Raw genomic sequence first — 17,261 nt, forward strand, 5'->3', positions numbered from 1 at the left:
AAAAAATCTTCATGATGGCTCTAAAATCAATTTTAAATGTCGACAATAAATTTTGAAACTAAAAAAATAGTATAGATCTTACAGATTTATGAACACTTTTTTTAAAGGTTAAATGGATGATCTAGATGATTTGTTGCAATATATACTATTTTTAAAATTTGAAATTCTAATGTTTTTTTACGATCATAATGTTCAAGCTAAGATAATCGATTTAAAGGTTTTTCAACACTTCATTTGCAATTTTTGATGAGTTATGAGGTGAGCTTTTACTTATTTTGATAGGACAGCTAACTATTTTCCTTTAAAATTATAAAATATCAAATTATTCATGTAAATGATTTAATACCTTTCAATAATCTACAATTAAGAATTTAATTATATAGAGGTATCAGAAGAATACTCGAAATTTTAACCCATATACTGACACTCCAAAACGTACCTGGACGCCAATGGTCCAATACCCATGTCGGTGCCCATTTCCACAAACTAAAAAAAATCAACCACTTTTCCACATGAAAAAACACGAATCAACAAATTTTCTACATAAAAAAATAAAAATAAAACTAGGACTTTTCTATCATTAATGGAAAGAATAAGGGTTATTTTAGTAAAAACGCCATGCGAATATTTTCATGGTGAAGAATTCACGCCACTCGATTTGTCTCTCATCATATTCGTCCTCCCGCAGTCTTCCTCCACTTCCCGAAATACACACTTTCTCTCTCTAACCTCTTTCTCTCTCTATCTTTCTTTTGTTCGCCTCTGTCTTTACTCTCTCTCTCTCTCTCTCTCTCTCTCTCTCGGCCCGCCATCATCTCCTTCATGAGAGGCTAAATCATTGCAGAAGCCTATGTTTCAGGCCCAATTCTGCAACTCCTCTGAAGATCTAGGGTACCCTGTAATGATCCTTGCTTGGTGAATCTATGTGTAATTCGCAGGCCTGGATTTACCTTGGGGTTTCTCGTTCTTGGATGTATCTGGGGGTTTCCTGGTTCGAGGGCAAGGATAAATGCCCGCCTCCAAAGAATTAGGGTTTTCTGGTTTGCTCTTGCTGGTTGTTCTGGTTAGCTTCGTGATCCGCCAAAAATGGCGGACTTCTGTTGCAAGGAAAGAGGAGATTAGGAAGCTCGTTGTTCTTGCTGCTGAGGAAGCTGCTCGTGCTGAGCTTGAAGCATCCGTTGAGTACAATTCAGTTGTTTCAGTTTGTCGACAGAGGTGCGCCGTGTGTTTCTCTCCCACTACAACTAGGTGCTCGAGGTGCAAGGCCGTGAAATACTGGTTAGTTGTGACTTAACCCTTATTCTGATTCTTCTTTGTTTTGGTTCTGGTAGAATGAGGAATTAGGGTGTTGGTGGGTTTTGGTGGTGTGTGTTGTCTGTGAGGCTCTTCTGGGTGTAATTAGGGTTTTTGTTTTGGGGGTTATGCATTAAAGAATGGGGTTTTCGAATGGCATACATGTATGGGTCATGCATGTACAATTGTCATGTTTACGGGATTGGGGATTGGGGATTTTGGTATTTAGTTTGCTTCCATAGATTATTGGGCACGATGCAATGAAACATTCTTTAATGGAAAGGACAAGGAAGGAAATTATAGGGATGAATGAATTTGAGCGCGCACCCACAAAGCTTGAGGTTCTAAACATAGTTTTGGGGAAAATTTCATGATGCCTTGCACAAATTTCCAATTGGTTATAATTGATAGCGTGGTGGACTCTGTAAATTTCATCCCACCTGAAATTTCCCCTTTTTTGTACGAACTGTTATTGAGCTATAAAATTACCAATTATGTAGCTAATGTTATTGAATTTGTGCAAAAAACGATATATATATATAAAAAAACACATGTTGGATCTTTTTTTGGGTGGCAATTTTGGATAAGAATCTGTTTATTCTGTCAGTTCACATTTAGTGTGATGTAATTTGCAGCTCTGGTAAGTGTCAGATTATCCACTGGCGACAAGGTCATAAAGAGGGGTGCCACCCTCCGAATCCAGAAACTGATTGTAGTTCCTTTAGTCGAAGTTCCTCGCGTTCTGGTTCAGAAGCTAAGTCAGAAAATTCATTTTCTTTTAATAAATGCACAGACTCTGAAGAAGATCATCACTTCAAAGCTTCCATAATTTCGTCGGAACCACGTGATTCCTTTGAAGCAAGCTTCTCTCCTGTTTCCACAAGTGAAAATGAGACGATTGCAGCCAAGCCTGATGAACGCACCCATGAAACTTCAGGCCCTATTACCGAAATCCCTAATTTTAGCACGTCTAGTGACCATTCCATGCATGATTTCATGGGTCCTGTGCCTGATATTGCTTGTGAGACCACTGTATTGAACAATTTGGTTGGAACAAGTGGGCTTTCATATGATGAGTCTCCCTCGAACCCAACTGTCAAAACCCATAAAGTCGATACAATCAGCAATACTGAATCACCACCATTTGAGTTTAAGTTATTAAACAATTCTCCATCATTTAGGTTGAAACATAAGGAGAAGGCACCCAATTCGGGTGTTTCTTCCCATGGGGAAGATGGCGTTTGTGAGAATGGTGATATTTCTGATGCTACAGAAGCTACAACTGAGTGTAAGCAGTCTAGTCCTGATCCAGTTGAGGCTCCACAAACATCGGATCGTGAACAATGTGGCTTTTCTGGTTCAGAAAATGGAAATAGTGTTCGTTTTGATTCTGTTTCTCTGCAGTCACCCCATTCTAGTTCATCAAGTGAAGGTGATTCTTCTGTGTTTATACGCTCTAGTTCTAGCAGAAAGGCTCCTGACCGTAATGATGGCCATGAACAAGGAAGGCCCATGAGTAATATGGTTCCCAATATGTCTCAGTCAACAAGAATGTCAAATTTTACCCATTTGAGATCCAAGTCTGTGGACTCTGTAAAGGTTTTTTCTTTGCCAAAGGAGTCAAATGATGAGGGGCGAGTGCCAAAGTTTAGATGGCAAAGATTCACTTCATCTGGTCACTCATCTTATGGTGATGGAAGAGGTAGTGCTTCATCCAAGGCCAATTACACTGAAGTGTTATCCACTGGTTCAAGCCAAGCAGCATCACCAGTATCTAATGGTATTAGTGGTGGTTTGAGGACATCTGTAAGGAAGGTTGTTCAACAGTTTAGAGTCTCAAAGCTTTCGAAACACAATCCTATGTTTCTTGCAAATGAGGTGGCAAGGAAACCCAGCAAGGTGCACTACTTTTATTCTTTTGTCTTCCTCTAGACGATTCATATGATGCAAGTAAACTAGTGTCTAAATGCATGGAAAATGGGCTAGATCACTGAGCTTATTTTAACTTTGTCAGATGTTGTTTCCATATGATATGTTTGCCAAACTTTACAACTGGGAGAGAGTGGAGCTATGGCCATGTGGCCTTACAAACTGTGGCAACAGGTATTTTTGTTTCTTATTGTTTGCGGAAATGTTTCTGTTGATGAAGATGGCTTCAGTTTGTTCTTGCATTCTATCTACCTTTCTTTTTTTTTCCAGTTAGATTGACCTTTTATGCAGTTCACTTACTGGTTTCTTTATTGATCATGTCTCCTTATAAACCTGGATGACTAGCGATTGCAGAAACGGCTTTTTGCGTCAGTTTCTTTGCCGATAAACTTCCAATAATGCAATTACTACTGAAAAAAAGAGCCATATGTTGCTTGTATAAAGACATTGCTTTGCTATGTAACACTATTTCATGCAGGAGGAATCCATTTTAAATATGTTGGTGGTCTACCATCATTTTGGACTGGAATGAGCTAGTTTATTGATCACTGTTTGAATTGGGAGCTGAACAGTTAAACTTGAACATACGTAACAGTGGAGCTGGACATTTCTGAGTAATGACCTGGCTGAACTAATTAACCAAACCTGGGTTCCATATTAGCTAACAGGTTGTACCAAGTGATTGTACCTGACTACCATGATTGTACCTGACTACCAGAGATTGTCAGATTGGTGAATTCTGATACACTAAACATTGAAGCCTACCTCGACCCCTAAGTTTTGAAATTAAATTAGCATATACTCATCTCCAAACGAATTGGTTAGCCAGATTGTCTTTGTTCTGTCTGGGTTTCAGAAGAAAGAATATCCTTTGGTTGCAAAATTATCTGGATATGCCCCTATAAAGTTATGATGACTCATTTACTTCGATGTGAAGTAACATCTGTCTTTCTGCTGAATCTTTTACTTGCATTATTTTGAATCTATTTTCTTTCTTGGAAATTTTTTTTGGGTGTTTATTTGTCCTTACCTGGTGCTGGCAATAAAAAATACGCACTGAACATGGATTTCATGTTCTCACAACTTCATAGAAATGGGAAATAAATATTGTGGAAGGCTGATTATAGTAATCCCAGGGAATTATTGTTTACCTTGTAAATTTCTTGCAATGTTATTTTGAGATACATAGAAGGCCTACCCACATTCCCTTACTTATGCCCAACTGCCCAGTGCTTCTATTTTGTGATCCAAGTGAAGCCTTCCTATGCATCAGAATTTTAGGGGCTTGTTGGATACCCTTTGTCCACTATCTCTTATATGCATACATTTTTGTTAAGACTTGAAAGTTAAGTCAACTTTTCTAGTGTGGTTATGGGTTTGTATCTTTAGGGCTTGAAAGATACATGGTTTCTGCTTGAAGCAACAGGCAAGTGACAGTATCTATGGGACCAGTACCTTTTTGGGTATAATCTATTGGCAATATGCATGTTACAGTGTGTCAATTTAGTACAATTTATGGCATTCTGCAGTTCTTCTGAATGTCATTTATAATGCTATTTGCTTTGTGGCCCAAACTTCCTTTTTGTTTTCTACAACAAATTTCCAAGAGATGGGAGATGCTATGTAATTAGACCTCCTATTACTTTTACTTCATATGATATGATTATGTAGTTATAAGTATAATTATGCATCCTGGTGCTCGCTTAAGAGGTTTCTTTTTCCGAAATATTGTGCAATAGTGTATTATTTTTAATGTATGTGCTCTGAACTTTGCAGCTGTTATGCCAATGCTGTGCTCCAGTGCCTGACATTTACTCGGCCTCTCACTGCTTATCTTCTTCAGGGACTCCACTCCAGAACATGCACGTTTTTCCCTACCTTTGTCTCACTGTCTTGCTTTTGCTTACTTGTTACCCTCGTTAGCATGTCTGGGTAATAGTTTTATATTTTGTTTTATTTGTTATTTTTGTTTCCTCAGGCCAAAAGAAAGACTGGTGTTTTACATGTGAGTTTGAAGGTCTTGTTCTGAGTGCAAGAGAAGGAAAGAGCTCCGTATCTCCCATCAAGATACTGTCTCAAATACAAAACATTGGAAGCAATCTTGGCTATGGGAGAGAAGAAGATGCTCATGAGTTCTTAAGGTGATCTGTCTTTCAGACTGGTTTTTATCTAAAATTCAGGTTCTGGTTTAGCTTTGTGGAACTTGTATCCTTCATCTTGTTGTGGTCCTGTGTCCTCTTGCACCATGGTCTCAGTTATGCTGCACACAGTCGCTCATGTGTGCCCGTGTGTTTTGTATATGTTCCTGTGCACGTTGACAACTCAAATATAACTTCTTGGAAAATGAACTGGAGAGATCGTTTTTGAAAATCATGATTATTGATGAGGGTTATTGGCAGGTATGCAATTGACAAAATGCAGTCTGTGTGTCTTGAAGAAGCTGGGAAGAATGCCATGGGCCCATTGATGGAGGAAACAACTCTAATACAGCTAACATTTGGGGGTTACCTTCATTCCGATGTAATTGCTCATTGGCATTAAGTTTCTCATTCATGTTGGGATTTTATGATGAGTTTTAAGAGACTGAAGGTAAATAACTTCAAATTCTACGTACAGATCAAATGCTTGAGGTGCCAAGCAAAATCTGAGCGGCATGAGCGGATGATGGATCTTACTGTAGAGATACAGGGTGACATTGGGACACTTGAAGAAGCACTTACCCAATTTACTACTCCGGAAATCTTGGAGGGAGACAACAAATATAAATGTGACAGGTTGGTAGATTTCTGGGGAAAAAAAAGAAAGAAAAATAACCCTAAAAGTTAAATTTTTATGGTTTTATTGATTCATTTTATATGTCATCATGTTCTAAGATTTTGTTACCATAATGTGGAAAACTTTTCTGCTCATGATACTAGTGCTATTAAGACTTTAGAGGTTTTCGTTTTTGGTGTCAGGTGTGTGACTCAGCATGTTTGTCACCATAATGTCAGAGATGTTTCGTATTTTCAGTGCGAAGAACCCTGATATGATTTTTCGTGCAATAGTCGTTGAGTACTGGCATTATGGTTTAGGTCAATTTTTGTATGCTGCACCACTATAATATCCATGCATTGTGGATTCTAACATGTACGTCTGTGATTACATTACTTCTCTTGTAATTCGAGCTATGGACATGTCCATGGAGAAACTGTAGCCTCAATTTAGGTTCAGATGCTGCAAAAAATCGGAAGTGGAGAGAATTTCATGAATAAAAATTTATGTTAGCTCATACCTTTTTTCAGCCAAGAATGTGGCTGTAATGGAGGCAGAGTTTCCCTACAGGATAAGGTGCATTCAGGGCAGTATCAAGGGGAGCAGGAGTGGGAGTGGAAGACTGGCTTCAACCCTTGGCGAAGCATTGTCAGGGAACGACCTCTAATATATTTAATATTTTTAAATAATCATTTTGAAAAATAAAGTTATATATCTCATATCTTTAAAAGGGAATTTGGTGCCAAATCCCTTCCGAACTGCCTTGCCGATTTCTGGAGGGAGAGGTGTTGGCCTAAATAATGAAAAAAAAAAGAGAGAAAATTAAAAGAAGCGAAAACTGCCACAGGACTTAGGGATCGTCCAAGTCCCAATGATGAATTCACTAATGCTCCCATTGAGGAGGAATGAGTTCTCTACAGTGTTTAAATAACGGAAATTGACTGCTGATTTGGGCACTTGCTGATCCATACGCACTTGCAGATTCCTAAGTCACCTTGCTGATTCCTGAGTTGGCTTGCCGAATTTTGGGTCACCTCCCCTGTTCTGGGTCGGTGTCCGGAATGATTAAAAAAGTGAGGAAAACATGAAAAGAGAAAGAAAACATCGCCTTGGGACTGAGGAATTGCTCAATCTCTATAGCGAACCACTCCTCCTTGGACAATGTAGGTGATTCCCCAATTCAAGGCCGGCTAGGACTAGGGATCCTCTGTGTCTATGCTTACTCGAGGCGATTCCGAGTCGGCTTAATGGTTTTCAATCATGACCATAAAAACCAAAAAGGAAAAATCGTTGACAGGTGGTTGTTTGTTAGAAATAGTCAGAAAGAAGAAATATCAGCACGAAAGCAAAGATGCCGTGTTCAAAATTCAAAAAATTTTGAAATTTCCTGTTGGGTTTGAGATCCCTTCAAACCATGATAGCTTGTGCTCATTTTCAATGGGATCGTGATCCGCCTTCCATAGGGATATAGATCCTTTTTAATCAGGGATCTAGACCCCTTTCAATCAGGGAGCGTGATCCCTATAAGATGGGCATTGGATTTCTTGATGACGGGGAGCCATCTCTGCTAGGCCTTTGGTGGTGGGATTGCTGGGATAAGATTCCTGGGGGAATTGTGAGCCCCTGTACAAGTGCCCTGCACCTTTGGTTACGTTCCATGTTCTCTTGTGTTGATTGTGGTTTGTATCTAAGGGTGATTGAGCAGCATAATATGTCCTGTCCCACTGGTTCGAATGATCTGCTTCAAACTTGTTTTTGAGTTTTTTCTGGTGGAAAGTGTAAAACAAGGCAAAAGTTAAACTGGTTCTGATTAAAAAAAGTTGAGTAGGATGGTCTTTTTCTGATATTTACTGTGCTGCAATCGTGTTTCCTGCTTTCTTATGGAATCTTGGAGTAAAATTCCGCATTCATTTGTTAAGGTTTTAATTATATAAACGTTATAAAAAAAAAAAGGTTTTAATTCTATAAACGCATAGGGCAAGGACTCTTTATTTGAGAATTATGATTTCCATGTGATTTTAGAGGGGAAAGTACCCATTGGGTTTTGGAGTCTAGGGCTAGAGTTTTGGGAGAGCTGATGGAGAGTTCTTCCAAGAAACAAACTTCCTTTCTTACAACTGGACCAAAGCCCAAAGTACAAATGGTGTAGTTTGGACTTTTTAGTCATTATTGCAGTTAGAGGATTATGATTATGGAGCTTTTTAAGTGCTATAAATAATAAAATGATTGGGGAAATTCCTAACCTCAAGATAAGTAGCCTTTAATTCAAGAGAGTGGGTTGGAAAATCATATGGTGCAGTGTGCTTTTGAGGTGAATTTAGATCTTAGGGTGAGTAAGTGAAAGCTTTCAATTGGTAGAATTGATCTAGAATGTGATGGTGGAGGAAAAGGAGAAGGCAGTGGATGTGCTTGGCGTGCCTAAGATTGCGTTGTCCGGCTTCTTAAAACTTTTTGGCCGTTTGGCCATTTGGCTTCTGAATACTTTGGGATTGTTTCTGTCATCCCTTTATCTTTTGTATTTGTGGGCAACATGTCCTTTTTTACTATTGCTGGCTGGGACTAGGAGCCATGTACTTTGGGTTGTGGTTTTTATGTTGTTGTTAAGTAGCACTGTAGATGAACTTTTGACTTGTGAGCTTCTCCAGAATTGAGGCTTCCGTTCTCTAGAATGCTGGTCATTTGTAGGCTTGTGAGATCAATGTTTGTGTAGGCATTACATTAGAGAGCTGTAGGACATACCACAATCAACAAACGCTCTAGTTGGTTTGGGATTTCACGTGTTTCCTTGAATTTGTATAGAAACAAGTTATGCTGGGGGATTGGAGCTGCATATTGAAACCCAAGGTATTTTCTAGCAATCTTTTGTGTTTTCATGGTTATTTGGTAGATGTGGAAAGGGTGGGGCTAGAGTTTTTTTGAGGGGAAGCCATGGAACCTATGGAACCTTTGTACCTCTTCCTTGTGGTCTCTTGCTTATGTTCATGAATGAGAAATAATCCCCTCTTTCAAGTCTTTTTCCTTTCTGTTTTGTAGATTACTTAGGTGCGAGCCCCACAAGCTCAATGTTTCAAGAACAGCAACGGCCCTTAAATGACAATCTTCCAAGTTAGAAACGTAAAATTCAGGACTTCGGCACAACTAGCTGTATATCAGATTACAAATACATGAGACACCTTTAGAAGATGGGATTCCCCTTCATAATGTGAATAATAACAATTGGCAAACATAAAACCAGTTTGATGCTTGTTTCTTCTAACAGTGATGAATTATAGATACATTGAGGATGCAAGTGCTATATGGGAGTGGCTGTTGTGGAGCCGATGGCATTTGTGATTCACCATGGTAATGGACTTGCAGCGCATTCACATAGAACCTGATGGAATCTGTCCCAGGGAGGCATCTAGAGACATACGAGGAAATGTCTCCTCGCTAGGTGTTTGGACTTCATAATTTTGGATATTTGACTTGTTTGGGGCAATAATTGCTGGTGTATCTGGAAATCTGTGGGAGCTAACTAAACCCTTGGGAGGGAGAAAAATGAGGTTCATTGTATCTCTCATCTGAATTAGCTTGTCAGCTTCATCTTTAGAAAGTGCACATTATAGTGTTTTTGGATCGGCCCTTTGCTGAGGCGAGTTACTCGGGCAAGTCCAGCCCTGTTTTTAAAAAATAAAAATAAAGACGATAATGTATGTATATACCAAAATATGTATATCTATAGGGAAATGCTAGCGTAGGCCAGTGGGCCTACAACTACATATGAGCCCAACGGTTCAGATTTAATTTGGGCCAATCCAATGATCACGATTGCATTTTGTATTTGAATTTTAATTTTTTTTCTATAAATCCAAATCACTTGAAATTTTGGACTTGTGTTCTTGAAAATTAAAAGAATCCAATAAAAATATCAAAAAATATTTCATGAGGAATAAATTGACAAAAATACCCCCAAAACTTTTCAGGGGTATTTTGGTCAATTTATATATTACGAATTAATTTTTTAATATTTTTATTAGGTGCGCCTTGATGAGAAGATTAGATGCTTAAAATTTGATTTGAATTTGTAAAAACTAATTAAAATTAAAATACGAAATGAGGTCGTGTTCGTCAGATCGGCCCAAATTCAATCTGGGCTGTTGGCTCATATGTAGTTGTAAGCCCACTGGCCTACGCTAGCATTTCCCATATATATATACATATATATATGGAAAATTCTTCCCAACGCCTATAGGCAAAAATGAATAGTGATTTTGCCTACCTACATCACCGTACAAACATCACCGTACAAATTTCATAGCACGGTCACAATTGTCCGGTAGTGTTTTATTTTTTATTTTTTTTCTACCAATCGGAATGGCCTAAAATTTGGAGGCTATGTACATCTTACTGAGGCGCATCTAATAAAAATATAAAAAACAATTATATGTGAAATTGTTTTTGACAAAAATACCCCGGAAACTTTTTGAGGGTATTTTGGTCAATTTTTTTCATGTAAAATATTTTTTTTATATTTTTTGAAGATTCCCCTATTTTTTTATGAATGTACGCTTCAAATTTCAGGTCATTTCGATTTGTAAAAAAAATAAACAATGAAACACTACCGAACAATAGTGACGGCGCGATAAACTTTGGACGGTGATGGGGGTAGGCGAAATCACTGTTCATTTTCGCCTATAGGCATTGCGTAATGTAATATATATATATATATATATATATATATATATAGAGGAAAAAGCTGGGATTAACCCACTAGCTCATATGAACATATGAGGTCAATGGCCCAGATTGAATCTGGGCCGATCTGATGGTCACAACCTCATTTCATGTTTGAATTTTGATTTTTTTTTTACAAATCTAAATCATTTAAAATTTTAGGCGTGTGTTCTTATCATCAAGGCCCACCTAATAAAAATATAAAAAATTATTTGAAAAAATAAAATAACCAAAATACCCCTCAAAATTTTTTGGAGGTATTTTTGTCAATTTATTTCATGTAAAATATTTTTTTGATATTTTTCGAAGATTCAACTAATTTTGATGAACACACTTTTAAAATTTCAAGTGATTTGGATTTGTAGAAAAAAATTAATATTCAAACACTACCGGACATCCGTGATCGTCAGATTGGCCCAGATTCAATCTGGGCTGTTGGGCTCATTTGTTCATATGAGCTAGTGGGTTAATCTCAGTTTTTTCTATATATATATATATATATATATATATATATATATATATATATATATATATATATATATATATATATATATATATATATATATATATATATATATATATATATATATATGGGTTATGTTAGGGTGTTCATATTATGGAGTAATTTATCATTGTACTCAACAAATTTGGACACTTATATACCATTGTTTTGTATATAAATTTTTTCAGTAAGAGTATTTATGGTCATTAGGAAGGGTGTGACGTTCATCAACATGGGGTGTGATATCACCCACATCATGTGGATGATATCACACCCCTTAATGACCATAAATACCCTTGTTAAAAAAAATGCTTCATGTACAAAACAAGGGTATAGAAGTGTCCAAAATTTGTTGAATACAATGATAGATTACTCCACAATGTGAGCACCCTAACATAACCCTATATATATATATATATTTCCGCTCATGTTGTAATGCTAAGCATGAAATGGCTTCTCGGTTAGTTGGCAGCCTTTTGTACCAGCTTCATCCAAGGAATCTCGGATTTGATCCTCCGGGGTTCCCGTTACTTAGCGTCCTTGCTCCTTTTTTTTTTTTTAACCTTAAAAGGTTAAGTTAAAAAAAAAAAAGGCGATTTATGTAAGGGGGCTCAAACCTCCAATGCAGTGGAGGGTAACCATATGTACTACCCAAAACAATTTGAATATTTTGAGCCAAAAGAGGCATACTATAATATGTAGCTGTATACTTGGTGTACAGGGAAGGCGGAGTAACTCGGCGGAGTCATTCATGTTGGATTCTTAACTCATCATGGTAGTTAATTACCTTTACAGAAACATTTTTGTACATGAGGAACTTAAGCTTTTTTTTTTTTTTTTTTGAGTAAATTGGCTATTGTATTAATAATTGAAGGAATTACAAGGTATTGGTAGATCGTCGATACAAAAAATAGGCGTTCCCCATTCCTGGGAGCCCTATGCAGAACACCTAAGGGTTCGGGAAATCTGTATAAGTTCACAAAAGAGGAGGAAAAACAGAATTGGCCTAGGGTCTCAAAGGGATTGAGGCTAGCTCCCTCCTTGGCTAGCGCATCTGCGTCGGCGTTAGCCTCCCTATGTGTATTTCTCCAAGAGACTTGGAGGGATGTACATAGGTGATCAATCTCAGCAAAAATGGCATCTAAAATCCACGGGATGGGGGACGATCAAGATGCCCAGGATATAGTGTTTTGAGAGTCGCCCTCGACGAATAACTGGGATTCCCAGTTTTGATCGAATCTTCTAAGACCCTCACGCAGTGCCATGGCCTCTGCATTGGTGGAGTCCGACCCTCCAATGGGCATTGCACATGATGACAAAATAAGGCCTTCAAAATTCCTAAAGAGGCCTCCAATGCTGGAGGGGCCAGGGTTGCCAAGGGAGCAACCATCGAAATTGAACTTGATGGTCCCTATTTCCGGCGGTTTCCAAAGGGACACCCGGTATCTCCTCATGACCCTTAGATGAGGTAGGGCCTGCAGTTGATGGTGTAGGTCCGAGAAGGAGTAATTGGAGAAGGTTTTGTGGTTGAGAGCCCAGAAAGTAACGAGGGACCTTCGTTCCTCTATAAGGGTAGGAATAGAGACTGTTTCCCCATCTAAAGGTCCTATTATTCCTTTCAATCCAGATAACCATAAGGTAGCAGCAATGGACGGTATCCATAGAAGCTTCCCTGAGCTGTTGCATGGGGTGCGAGTGTAAGTGGAGAATAAGTGGGGAACTGACTGGGGAGTGACCCACAGCCATCTAAAGAGCATGAGTACATCAGTCCAAAGGGTCGTGGCCACTTCACAATGTAGAAAAAGGTGGTGGTTAGCCTCTTCAGCTTGAAGAAATTACTGTTATTAATCTCTGATTGTGCACAATTTCAAATAGTAACTTTAGACCTTGTTGATGTCTAGTCCAGGAATGTCTCTCTCTCCTTAAGTGTCTTTGGTGTGAAAAACTTACACTGGTCACATCCTCTTGGGATTTGATAGTTGATGACCGTCAACTGGTTATGAAGCTTCACATCCTTCTTTGTAGGAAATTACTTGGTTCCTGGAGTAGCTGATGGTCGAGTCTTGACTGACAAAAGTTCGCACTTCTAGATATGTGGATTTGTTTAGCAACATGATAGTTTTTTGAATATTGGATTCCAACCCTCTACTTGTGCACAAATCCTTGCTTTCTTATTAACACTTGGATTTCCCTGGATTTGTCTTTTTGTTGCATAGCCTATACGTCCTGCACTTTGTATTCTATGTGGGTGTTTCTAGTTTTTCCCTGATAGTGACTCAGTTGTACTGTTCTATGGTGGCGATTCTTTAATGTTTCTTCGTCTACCATATATCGTTGCATCTCTGTTACAATTATGATGAATCTGCTGGCTTTCTCGTGTGCCTTACATAATGTTTATGTATCAGATGCAAGTCTTATGCTAAAGCCAGGAAGAGATTGACGGTATATGAAGCCCCCAACATTCTAACCATTGTATTAAAGAGATTTCAGGTATTCTATTGCCTCTCTTTTGCAACGATCTCTTCTCTCTCTCTCTCTGACACACACACACTTATGTACTGACTTGCTTTGTGTCTATTTCAGTCTGGAAAATTTGGGAAACTGAACAAGTCAGTCAGGTTTCCGGAGACACTGGATTTGAGTCCTTATATGACTGGGGAGAGTGATAAATCTCCTTTGTACAAGCTCTATGCCGTTGTTGTTCATTTGGACATCATGAATGCTTCTTTTTCTGGTCATTATGTATGTTATGTGAGAAGTCTTCAGGGGAAGTGGTACAAGATTGATGATAGCAAGGTAATCTCTCTCTCTCTCTCTCTCTCTCTCTCTCTCTCTCTCTCTCTCTCTCTCTGTCTCTATGATATTGGGGTTCATAATCCTAGCCTAGCAGTTCTGGACTCTTTTTATCAGCAATTTGGGGTTCTAATTCATGAAGTTGCACGCTTTGAATCTGTATCCTTAGCACCTTATGGTATAGTTTGTTAGTATATTATTATCCCCGTGTTCCTATTAACCTGGAGAATGCATTCTTTCTTTTCAGGTGAAACCTGTTGACCTAGACAGGGTCTTATCCAAAGGGGCCTACATGCTCCTCTATTCAAGGTAAATTGTAGCTTAAATGGATTTCCTGTATTTCTGTTCTTTGGTCTATTCTAAGATAAAAGTTCGCTTAAACAGGTTCTCACCACGCTTGCCTAGCTTGATTGACTGCTCTAAGAGCAAGAAGAGCAGTGTGAGCCCAACAGAACCTGTCGGAACCAACCGGCGAACAAAGATCCCGAGCCCCATGGTTCCAAAACCAAACCCCTCACGAGTGTTTGCTGTGCCTGAGGAGCGCACCCACTGGGTGCACCCTTATTATGCTACCAACACGGAGATGATCGACCTGTTTGATGAGGAGCTCCTTCCTAGGGTAACAAGCATTTCCATTTAAGAGAAAATAATCTTTTCAAAGTGTCCTGAGCTTGAAAGAAATGATGCTTTTTTTATTTCACAGTTCCTCCCACCCACCTTTTGTATTGATACTTGAATGTAAGTTCATGAGAAAAATTTAACTTACCACAAACTGTCAGTGTACGGTGAATGGCACATGGCTGGGGCATCCACCGTTCATTCTTGATGCTGTATTCAGCCAGATGTTCCTTGTCAGGAGCTGTGGCTAATCTACTGGAGCTGTGGCAAATCTCTTTTGTCCTTTGTTGGGAATAAATTGTGGATGTCCCAGCTGTTATGCTGTGTAGTGCACACTGGCTGTTTTTGGTATAATTTATCTTTTAATGGATGTCAGTATAATGAAAACATATCGCAAGCAAAGATTTTTGAGATTTAAATAATAAGGAAAGTGATCATTTGCTTCTAGGTTTGACACTGTGCTCAGGACACCAATCTCCACCATTGTTGGTCTACCCATAAACGGTGGATTGTAATGGGGAAAAAAAACTATGGATGGTGCAGAGGTTCCATAAATCTGTTCAAGGTCTGTCATTGGCTGTCAGGTGGAGCTGCAGTTCAGCTCTACTGTCTGTTGCAGTCTATGGATGGTGTAGATCCTGTTTCTACATGATCTTGTAGATCATGTCTTACATGATCTTCCGGAAACTTTTTTTTGAAAAAGTTAATTATCTTTGCTTTTTTTTAAACATTTCAAGTTTTTAGATTTCTTATTTTTAAATTTCCCCTGAGCTTATTCCTCCATTTTCCTCGAATTTCCCAATTAAAGAAACAAAATCATTCAAGAGTGATATAACGACACAAAATTTTGGATGCCTTTCAAGGAATTAAATTAGTGAGAGAACCTCCTATGGTTTGTGACTAATGTGGCGATTGATACCTCTGCAGAGGATGGTGGGTACCCCAAGAATGGATTTCTCAAGTGACAGCTCATCCCTCTTCAGTGGATGCTCTGACGAGACCTCTTGGAGCACCGAGAGCACCCGTGACTCCACAAGCACTGATGATCTTTCTGAGTACATATTTGGTGACTCCTCTGGCCACCATCCCCATTGGAATCGACATGATGACTCTTCTGATGCCTCATCCCCTTCCCCCACCACTCGTTTTCACCCAAAATCTTCTTCAAATTTAGCCCCAAGAAATGGGTCTTCACCCGAGAGAGGAACACCTTCTCTTTCTTTCAGTTTCTCAAACCAGATGACCATGGATGGTAAGGGAAATTCCTCTCCCTTTTTGTATTCTGACCCAACAAATACTTCTAATACTAACCATTATAGGAAGTGGATAGCAGATAGTAGCAAGAATGAGATTGACCAAGAAGGGTTGTACACTCAGAATTTTGATGATGCATTATTGAGTAGGGAAAGAACAACTCAAGGTTATAATTATTGAAAGCTGTGAGTTATATATAAAGGAAATAAGAATGTATCAAATCTCTTTTGCTAGCTCGGGTCATTTTCATTGTTTTTACACCAGCATTTTACGCATGTTGGTGAGGCTAAAGCGACGTTTGGATGTGCCAACTGTCGGACTCACATGTCAAAGGAAATAGCCCAGTTTACCTTCATGGGCAATTTTGAGTCATTCTCGCTAGAAATTTTGTCCAGAGCACACATGGGGTATAGGAAATCCATAAGATAGCTCGAAAATCCATTTACATCATTCTTTATGAAATTTGTACTTCATTGACAAATGTATACATTTAGGTGCACCTCAAAATTCATTATAAAAGGTTGTTTTGACATTAGAAAATTCTCTAATTGATTGTCTTGACATCAAGATGTATGAATAGCCAAAAATAAAAAATAAAAAAAGATTTTGGTTCTCGAATATAGTACATTTTGCGGCATTGATGCAGGCGAATTTGAGAGAGGGTCTAATCAGCAAGAAACAAGCCAGAATTTGAGAGAGGGTCTAATCAGCAAGAAACAAGCCAAACACAAGAGCAAGTTGAAGAAACCTAGATTTTCTTTTTTATGCCGGGTTTCAAAAGCCTTAAAAGTTTTTTTCTTTTTCAATTTTTAGAAATCATGGGTAATTGATCCTCTCAGGCCCTACACGCCTTATATAATATAATGAAATGCTCAAGGATATGTAATGTTCATACAAATGATGAAAATGATCTTATATATTTTAACTAAATTTAAATTTTGTAATGATAAATTTACCCTTGTGAATAGTACATGTGAATTGTAATCATGAATAGTATTTATGAATAGTTTTCATGAAATAAACAAAAAAAAATATCTAAATCCTAGAATTAAAAATCTAGAAATAGCTTTAAAAGCAAACTGTAATAAAAAATCTTTTAAAGTTGAATAAAAATAAAGAATAAAAACAAATTTTCCTTTCATCATATGCCGTTGGTTGGAAAAAAGTCGTTATCGAGTTTTGAAGTGTGCTAAGATGAAATTGGCATTAATCCGACAACATTCTTCAAGTCGAATATTGTAAACATGATCTTGGGAGTTGTGAGCTATTGCATTGATGAAAACACGATGATTATGCATTAGAACTGAGAAACCCTCAAGGAAATGATCACTATATGTTGATAGAATATTTTTAATCACATAAACTTGTTGAAATTGCATAACTTCAGCTATGTAACACTGTTGCA

At 38.2% G+C, this 17,261-nt stretch overlaps 1 protein-coding gene across 2 annotated transcripts; it reads left to right on the forward strand.

Moving 5' to 3' along the window:
- The first annotated feature begins 660 nt into the window (after positions 1 to 660).
- On the forward strand, positions 661 to 16,089 carry LOC18431024 (ubiquitin carboxyl-terminal hydrolase 17). 2 transcript variants are annotated; one of them, XM_006841145.4, is made up of 12 exons: positions 661 to 1,278; positions 1,929 to 3,192; positions 3,308 to 3,396; positions 4,999 to 5,084; positions 5,201 to 5,363; positions 5,622 to 5,742; positions 5,839 to 5,996; positions 13,597 to 13,681; positions 13,775 to 13,987; positions 14,232 to 14,293; positions 14,369 to 14,603; positions 15,530 to 16,089. In XM_006841145.4, exons 1-12 carry the CDS (start codon positions 1,010 to 1,012, stop codon positions 16,034 to 16,036), a joined length of 3,252 nt encoding a protein of 1,083 aa, XP_006841208.1. In that variant the 5' UTR covers positions 661 to 1,009; the 3' UTR covers positions 16,037 to 16,089. The 2 variants fall into 2 exon arrangements, with proteins under 2 accessions (XP_006841208.1, XP_088721553.1); XM_088865427.1 differs by lacking the exons at positions 1,929 to 3,192; positions 3,308 to 3,396.
- Positions 16,090 to 17,261: the final 1,172 nt, after the last annotated feature.

This window comes from Amborella trichopoda, chromosome 4 (genome assembly GCF_054954075.1).
Source record: "Amborella trichopoda isolate Santa Cruz 75 chromosome 4, AtrichopodaSantaCruz75HAP2 v2.0, whole genome shotgun sequence".
Lineage (NCBI taxonomy): Eukaryota > Viridiplantae > Streptophyta > Magnoliopsida > Amborellales > Amborellaceae > Amborella > Amborella trichopoda.

Excerpts from the sequence above, each read along its gene's own strand:
- LOC18431024 (XM_006841145.4), top strand. The coding sequence starts at position 1,010 with ATGCCCGCCTCCAAAGAATTAGGGTTTTCTGGTTTGCTCTTGCTGGTT. Across the intron at positions 1,279-1,928 it reads TGCAAGGCCGTGAAATACTG|CTCTGGTAAGTGTCAGATTA; the intron begins GTTAGTTGTGAC and ends TGTAATTTGCAG. Across the intron at positions 3,193-3,307 it reads TGGCAAGGAAACCCAGCAAG|ATGTTGTTTCCATATGATAT; the intron begins GTGCACTACTTT and ends TAACTTTGTCAG.